At 28.7% G+C, this 8,590-nt stretch overlaps 2 protein-coding genes across 2 annotated transcripts; one reads left to right on the forward strand and one right to left on the reverse strand.

The window, feature by feature from the left end:
- The first annotated feature begins 298 nt into the window (after positions 1 to 298).
- On the forward strand, positions 299 to 4,781 carry LOC100158973 (DNA-directed RNA polymerases I, II, and III subunit RPABC1-like). The gene is made up of 7 exons (NM_001162582.2): positions 299 to 434; positions 1,285 to 1,373; positions 1,491 to 1,552; positions 1,616 to 1,755; positions 2,261 to 2,400; positions 3,652 to 3,730; positions 4,635 to 4,781. Exons 1-7 carry the CDS (start codon positions 378 to 380, stop codon positions 4,698 to 4,700), a joined length of 633 nt encoding a protein of 210 aa, NP_001156054.1. The 5' UTR covers positions 299 to 377; the 3' UTR covers positions 4,701 to 4,781.
- Positions 4,772 to 6,809, reverse strand: LOC100167871 (Bardet-Biedl syndrome 5 protein homolog). Its single transcript, XM_001950791.5, has 8 exons — positions 6,527 to 6,809; positions 6,095 to 6,246; positions 5,942 to 5,991; positions 5,740 to 5,867; positions 5,531 to 5,666; positions 5,337 to 5,438; positions 5,084 to 5,275; positions 4,772 to 5,023 (listed from the first exon to the last, which is right to left on the reverse strand). Exons 1-8 carry the CDS (start codon positions 6,622 to 6,624, stop codon positions 4,790 to 4,792), a joined length of 1,092 nt encoding a protein of 363 aa, XP_001950826.2. The 5' UTR covers positions 6,625 to 6,809; the 3' UTR covers positions 4,772 to 4,789.
- Between the last annotated feature and the right edge of the window lie 1,781 nt (positions 6,810 to 8,590).

Here is an 8,590-nt window from a genome sequence, read left to right on the forward strand (position 1 = left end):
GTATAATAGTGTCCGGTAACGGTTAAAGTTATAAAATACCATTAGATACATCATACATGACAAATTCAATTTATTATATTATATCTAAATTCTAAGTCTATATTAGTCCGTAGTCAAGACAGTGTTATGTACGGGGACATGTGTGATGTGATGGAAGTTAGTAACATTTTATTACTGGACATGTGCGACGCTTAAAGATAATAATATTATCTAATTAATATGACATATAGATAATGAATTCTACCTCGCATTCTACGACATCTACCACGAACTAAGCCCTAAGGTCTAAGATAACTTTAATAAATTATTATTGCAAGTTGCAAGTTGCAAAACGCTGTTGCAAAGTCATTTACGGTTGAACGTTTGCTAATTGCAAAATGGATGACGAATGTGAGTCGTACAAACTGTGGCGTATTCGAAAAACTGTTATGCAGGTAAGATAAATACCAAAACGAAATTTTATACTTACACCAAATATACACTTAGAATAACAAGACGGTCTGGATAGTCCAGTAGATGGATTAAATGTCTATTACAGTGTATTCATGTGTATCCTGTAAACTGAGGTACCCGGATACCGGAAATTTAACTTTTTAGTACTTGGAAAAAACGTTTTCATTTACCTGTTACAATATTACTTTTTTAATAAAATATTTATCAAGGAACATAAATTTAACAATGTACTTAATAATTCGAAAAACCAACAGTTATTACTTGAATATTTATATTGCCAATGAAATGCACTTGCCTAATATGTAAGAATCTAACGTGGACTAATGTGTTTCAGTTACATTTTATTTTGTTATCCATCCGATCACCATTAACGCTCAACATTTTGAGAAAGTATTTGTCTGGACTTACAAAATTATATTTGTGATAGACCAAAGGTGGAAAAAGAGTGATAATAAGACCAGTGGTATAGGTATAGCATCAAGTGATGCTGAGTACATATCGATATTAAACATATTATGAATAGACAATACAATCCTATTTTTATTAAACATACAATTTTAGCAATTTAGACAAATATAAAATAGAGAGAAATGGTTAATAACAACCCTACATATCCGTAATCCCTACAATAACTAATGGCCATAGTTGCCTGACTCAAGTTTAATAATAATGATATCAGTTGTGTTAGTTTAACAGAATATTATACAATGCTGCATCCATATATTTAATGTCAATGGGAGAATGATAACGGAATCGTTATTTCCCTTTGTCTGTCGGAGCTCGACAATTAAAAAGTAACATCAATTAATGAATAATTGTGTTTTATATTAGCTTTGCCATGACAGAGGTTATTTAGTCACACAGGATGAATTGGATCAAACATTGGAACAGTTTAAAGAACAATTTGGAGATAAACCTAGGTTTGTTAAAATGTTAATATTTTAAAAATTTACTTCAGTATATAATTTACATAATATGTATTTATATTCCTTACTAGATTTTTAACTATTATAAATTGTAATTTTCTTTTTTTACAGTGAAAAAAGACCTGGACGTAGTGATTTAATTGTCCTTGTGGCACATAATGACGATCCTACAGGTATAACAAGTAGCATATTATTATATGATTTAAAATATTTTAATAACTCATTATCAATTTTAGATCAAATGTTTGTTTTCTTTCCTGAAGAACCAAAAATTGGTATAAAAACTATAAAAACTTACTGTCAGAGAATGCAAGAAGAAACCATTACTCGAGCTATTATTGTTGTTCAACAAGGAATGACTCCAAGTGCAAAACAAGTATGTTTGATTCTTAATAATCTCAATTTTACAAAAAGCTAATAAATTAATAAAATATATATATAACACGCAAACACAGTTCGGCACTAATGTTAATAATTAACATAATATTATAAAATATTATTTGTAATAATAATATTCTCTATACACAGTAAGAAACGCAAACGACGGCCGACTTGTGCACAGGAACATGGCAATACTACACAGCAGTTGGCAGGTATAATATATAAACTAGTGACTTGATGGGGGTGACAAATGGGTGTTACCTGACTGTCGCAACAAAAACTAATTGCCGCAGTTTGCGTTTCTTATTGTAAATGAAGTATAGTTTTGAAAAAAAATTTTACTTATGTATAGGTAATGAGAATCATTAGCTTCATATTATTATAGTAGTGCTTATAATTTAAATTCATTTTTTCAGTAAAAACAGATTGAACTTTGTAATTCAAAATAACAAAATATGTGCATTGAGCGTTAAAAAATATAATTTTTTTTTTTGTTTTAGTCTTTAGTTGATATGGCTCCTAAATATATATTGGAACAGTTTTTGGAATCTGAACTTCTAATTAATATAACTGAACATGAACTAGTACCTGAACACATTGTTTTGACACCAGATGAGAAACAAGAACTTTTGTGCAGATAGTATCCTTTTTTGAATTATAGTATTTTTGTATAGTATGGCCGGCGGGTATAGTGAACTACATTATTGTTTAAGAATTAAGTATGTATGATGAACTTTTTATACAAATATAAAAATTTAAAGTAGAAATATTAGGTAAAAGGTAACATTCATTAGAATATTTTACATTTGTATTACTGACATAATCTTAACCATTTTGGTCACAATGCCGTCACCTGAATTAGTCATTGTACTCTATTATTTTTTTGCTGATAGCTGATTTAAAATGTATTTTTATAAGAGGGGCAGATATGGGCTTATACTATCAATTCTCAACCTTTTAAGTGTTGCAACCGAATAAAGTCAGTCACCTCACAACTCCCTTGTAATAAATACAAATTTGAGTTTAATTATCGGTTTTACCAATTACAAATATTTTATCACTTTTGCGATAAATAACAACTAGTATACGCCGGAAAGAAAACATTTCAAATGTGTGTTTATTATTTATAAATACCATTTATACATGAATGGTCGGGCGAGAAAGCCATTGGTGGTGGAGTTCCTGCATCTATTGACAAATATCTAATTTTGATTGTGTGTTATTGCTCAGCGGCAATTAACATCAGTTTCATACTATTTGTATTATTGGAAATAAGTAGAACAATATTAAGTTAGTTTAAGTGTGTTTTGCTAATATTAATTATACTAGAAAAAATATTTGTACATTACCAACGTCACCCCTTGTCTCCGAGATTACGAACCCCAGATTGAGAAACAATGCCTTAGACTAATATAAACAACCTGAGTATATACTTAGTGTGGAAATATAGAAAGCACTTGTTTTTTTACATGTTTACTAGTATACAGTAACTATGGTACCAGTTACTGTACTAATTTGTAATTAGGTAGATACAATACTTTATATTTTTTATAAAATTTTATGATTTTAAGTTAACATAGTAACAATACTTAATTGTACATGGGAATGTGAACATAATATAATATTTTTTCCGGAAGTTATGTGTAGGTTAGTTATACATTAGTCTATAATAATTTTAAATAAATATGATTGCTATCAAGATGTGTTACATTAGTGTGTCATGTTTCCACAAATCTCGTACTGTTACTGTTATATGCCACATTATACTAGTTCTTGTCTATTAGTATGTTGCTTATGGTGAGAAGTTTTATAGTATTTTTTTTTGATAAACCATATTAGTAATTCAATTTTATTTATATGTATGTAATTTTCTTTAACTGAAATAAATTAGCAAATTAAAAGAAAATCAGCTGATGAGAATTCAAGTAGGTGATCCAGTTTCTCGTTACTTCGGCTTAAAAAGAGGACAAGTAAGATTGAATATAATATGTATAGTATAATATATTATATCAGAGATAGTGTAACAATACTTAGACGATCAATTTAAATATATATATATTTTTTTTTTTTTAAGTTGGTCTATTCGAACAAAATATAATAAAATTTAATAAAACACATTTTTATAGCTAAAAAAATTGTGTAGTATGTCAATAAAAACAGTTTCTTACATTCATATTTCAAAAGTTTGGCATTTATTTAGTTACTAACAAATGTCTGATATTTTTTTTTAACATGGATAATAAAATGTATCGATCAATGCATAGCACAAAAACAATTATAATATCTACTATAAAACACCATAAGAGGATGTCAGCACACTAATTGTTTTCTCTTTCTGATCCACGTGCAACATGGTAAATTGGCATTTAGCAGAATCAACTTTGTGTTAACTTTAGTATTGAGTGAATTGACCTATCATTAAACTTAAAATTAAGTAGGTACATCATCTATGTTTTTGCTGTGTTTTTTATTTTAAAAAATGTTAATTTATATGTAAGTAATGAGCAACATAATGTTTTTAAATTTAAGTTTCATAATAGGTTTAACCCTAAGAGCTAATACTAAAGCTAACAACACAATATTGGTTCTACTGAATGTAAATGTGCTATGTTGCGCTTGTGTCAGAGAGAGAAAACAATAGTGCACTGATATCCTCTTAAAAATATATTTGACGTGAGCTAATTAATAAAAAGATATTTTTACAAAATGTGAAAACAAAAACAAATTATGGTTGGGTTATAAGTATTTTGTGGTCTTACAAGTTACAAGTATCCATTGTAGTAATTCAAATACTAACGTTAATAATTAATCGTGCACAATATCTTGTTGAATACTATTATAAATCATTTAAGTTAATCCATGTTTTGTTCACAGGTAGTGAAAATTGTAAGAAATTCTGAAACTGCTGGACGTTATATTTCATACAGATTGGTATGCTGAGGCTAAATATTAAAACAACTGTAATTCGTTCACTTAAAATACATTTTTACTATAAATTTTAAATATAAGACATTTTTAATAGATTTGTGTTATTTATTATTGGTACTTGGTATAACTTCCCACAAAGATGCCATTGTATAACCATCTGGCAATGTTTCAATAGCTAAACCTATTGAAGAATCATACTGTGGTAGTCCATCTTCTTTACCTGTCTTACTTACACTATATGCAGCTAAAGTATTTGAAACACCTATTGTATTCTCGTCTTCAAACTCATCATAGTTGGGGAGTGTTGGTAGTGTTATGGGCTCATTATTATCTACCTAAAATATATTTAATATAATTTAATGAGTATGTAATAGTTATCTTAATACAAAGAAAACCTGTTCAGTAGTAACAAAATGTACTCCAAATTCTGGCGTTTGAGAATGAATACGAAACAATGATGATAGTTCTTTAGTAACTGATCGTAATCGGTCCTTGGGATCTATTCGAAATCCAAGTGTAAAGCCTCCACTGTAACCATTTGTTTCTATCACCAACACTTCACCAAATTTGGATTCCCTAATTTTTATCTAGTCCAAAAATTAATAAATTAGGATTAAGTTTGATTTTTTAAACAAATTTTTAATATACTGAGTTAATATGAATGTATGGGAGCGATATATTGAATGTCTCATTACTTTCAGCATACCATACCAATCGAATATTTGTTATCATGAATGTTCCCAAGTTTCCCTGGTAATAAATATATTTTATGTAGAAACTATATAATAATCATGAGTATAAATATTGAAAAATAAATGTTTTTATTGATAATAACTGATTACTTGTTCACTAGATAAATTCCATACGCCATTAACAGCTGAATACATTTTTTCGAACATCAATAGCCTTAAACGTCCGTTCTTCAATATTGCTCCCCTAAGTTTTAATTCTCGATAAAGTCTACTAGAATTATAAGCTCTAAAACCAAATTTAAAGTAAAACTTTTTTGTATAGTATAAAGAATAATAAAAATGTTTTTGTATTTGTATACTTGAAAACTCCAATAAATGATGTGAAATGTCTTGTATTACCAGGTATTAAATTTGTGAAAACAAATTCGTACCTCAGTCCATTGTATTTAGCTTGAATATAAATTGCTTCTGTTATTCCTTTTAATCTCTAAAATGTAAATATTTTTAATTTTTAAGCAATTTGCTTTATTTCTTGCACACTAACAAGTGTTTTTCGCTTACCGAGTTTACAATTCTCGTAGAAATATCCTGTATACAATTGTAGCCAATAGCTATATAGTATATATACATTGTACATACAAAATAATATTAATATAATAAATTAGATGTTTTCAGAGTATAATCAGTTTTATACTAATATGTATTTTTTCTCACATAAGCTTATTCTTGCTATAGTCATTGAATGCCAGATTGCTCTCAAATTTGTAATAACAAGTACACCTTTATCACCACTATTTCCTTTTGTATCTTCGATAAATTCTAGACGGTCTATTATTTTTTCTCCATTTCTCATTTTCAACGCTTTGCTAGAACAAAAACATAATTTTAAGTAAAATGTCTACATACATATTCGAAATAATACACTGGAGCAAATCATTTTATAAATTAAACTATGAAACTATGATATACTGTTTTTGTGTGTTTAATTATCATTATTATCTCAAGACATTCAAAACACTAAATTACATCCACAAATAATGTTATATTATATTAATTATAACAGAACAATATTATCAACTTAAACTTATGCTTTAGCTTATTTAACTACCGTATTTACTATAGTATACTTAAAAATTAATTACCTACCTAATACTTAAATCAAATTGGATTTCTTGATCTTCCCATGTCTCAAATAAATCCATGGTGTCAGAAACGAGTTGTGTGTGTGGCCAAATTAATAACATTTAAATTTAATTCAATTATGTCGATCGTTTATTTTAAACATTAGCTAATATCGTTTATAATCAGAGTTTTTGGTCCTCAATCTAATACCATATAAAAGACAGTTTCACACTAAATGGTGAGGGTTAACACTCTATATAATATTTAGTCGAACACCAATAAGCCATTTAGCCATAATATGCAATCATAATAAAATAATGGCATCATGCATTATTGTAGTGTGTACGTCCCTGCTGGTTGCCACGCGACGATTCTCAAACAATCTTTCAAAGAATTAAGATTGATTTCATAATACGAACTCAATATAACCAAGGCAGGACTGCTTAAGACAAATAGTATTTCATATTCCTAATATGTCTTGGTAAAAAACGTCGTTGGTGAACTTAATGGTTACTGATCTATAAACGATGGCGATCAACTCGATCTGATAAATTAGACAAAAGTATTAAGTATTAAGTGCCGAGTTTTGACGAAACAATAACGTGCAACCGCTAAGCGTTGGCACGAAAGCATGGGGGTGTTTTGGGTGTTCTGTCTTAAACACCCCCCCCCAAAAAAAAAAAAAAAAAAAAAGTGTGTTGTTTTTATTAATATTACAAAATATACTAGGTGGGGTCAGCTTCTGCAGGTCAGGGATGATATTTTAGATTTTGAGTAGAGAGATGTACCTATTGGTTTCTCAAAAAAGTTTTTTTTATATACCTTCACGTACTTATACCTATATAGTTACGTATAATATTTTGTACAGTTGAATAATGTTTCGATTCCAAAAAAATCGAAATTGTTTATATTACGTTTTAGGTTCCACTGTACATGGGCTATATATATTTGCTTGCACGCCCACCAATATGTATACCAAGTTGCAGCACTGGTTCTGGTGTTTGATGATTTGGTCAAACCCCAAAGGGTGATTCCATAGAACCAGATAGGTTTCGGTAGGATTTTGTATAATAGTACAAATTGGAGATGATCATATTATATTATGTGACTTCAGGAGAGGCCTTAAAATATGACAATATTATGTAGCTGGCAATTGAGTTGTTTGCGTTTTATTTTAAAGTGGAGACTCCAGGTGAGTCTTCTGTCGAACATTAGACCAAGGTATACTTGACTTATCTTGCGTAACAATAATTGCTATATCAAACGTTATGTGAGGACAATCATCGGGGCCAAGTGAAAAGTGACATGAGCTGGTTTGGACCAAGTTAATTTAAATTTTCCAGAATTTTAACCAGGAGGATAAGCTATTCAGATGGTTTTAGAGAGATATTATGTGTACCTAACTATATCATAGCAGAGAAAGAACGATTTTGAAAAACATAATAATTATGTCTTTGTTTCCTATAATTCTATTGTACCTATACTTGGTCAATGGTCTTCACTCTTCATCAAATAATTCTATAGTTCCATAAATGTAAAATTGTTTCTAAATAACTGAGTTTTTCAACTTGGATAAACTAATCAATTTTTTAACAAGTAGGTACATAACGACGGATAACATAACTGATAATTGAAATTTGAATGAAGATGAATTGAAAATCTAATGAATTTCTATGAATCCATAATAAAAAAGGTGGGTAAGTGGATGTCGCTCTGCTGTACAGTAGGTTAGAAGTGGGTCACTGTATAATCTGACAGTATTAAATCTGAATTCAATGATATAATATCACTGTATAAGAAAAACGATTCTGAGCGGAGACGGTATATCAGTCTATGTATTAGACATATAATATATACTTATCTATGGTATTAAAAAAAAATTGACCTATAATAGGTACCTATAATAAATTCCAAATTAATCATATCATAATATCTATTAGGTACTATTATAAGTTATAACGCGTTATACATCAACAAAAAACCGTGGTAAAATCATAGATATATAATAGTATACTTTAGAAGTTATCTAGTAATCTTGTATTACATTTTCATATCTTACATTTAAAAAGAAGAATTTTTATGAATTTC

This window comes from Acyrthosiphon pisum, chromosome A3, assembly GCF_005508785.2.
Source record: "Acyrthosiphon pisum isolate AL4f chromosome A3, pea_aphid_22Mar2018_4r6ur, whole genome shotgun sequence".
NCBI lineage: Eukaryota > Metazoa > Arthropoda > Insecta > Hemiptera > Aphididae > Acyrthosiphon > Acyrthosiphon pisum.

Excerpts from the sequence above, each read along its gene's own strand:
- LOC100167871 (XM_001950791.5), bottom strand. The coding sequence starts at position 6,624 with ATGTTATTAATTTGGCCACACACACAACTCGTTTCTGACACCATGGAT. Across the intron at positions 5,667-5,739 it reads TCATTTATTGGAGTTTTCAA|AGCTTATAATTCTAGTAGAC; the intron begins GTATACAAATAC and ends ATTTGGTTTTAG. Across the intron at positions 5,276-5,336 it reads CATACATTCATATTAACTCA|ATAAAAATTAGGGAATCCAA; the intron begins GTATATTAAAAA and ends TTTTTGGACTAG.
- LOC100158973 (NM_001162582.2), top strand. The coding sequence starts at position 378 with ATGGATGACGAATGTGAGTCGTACAAACTGTGGCGTATTCGAAAAACT. Across the intron at positions 1,756-2,260 it reads TGACTCCAAGTGCAAAACAA|TCTTTAGTTGATATGGCTCC; the intron begins GTATGTTTGATT and ends TTTTTGTTTTAG. Across the intron at positions 2,401-3,651 it reads CAAGAACTTTTGTGCAGATA|CAAATTAAAAGAAAATCAGC; the intron begins GTATCCTTTTTT and ends GAAATAAATTAG.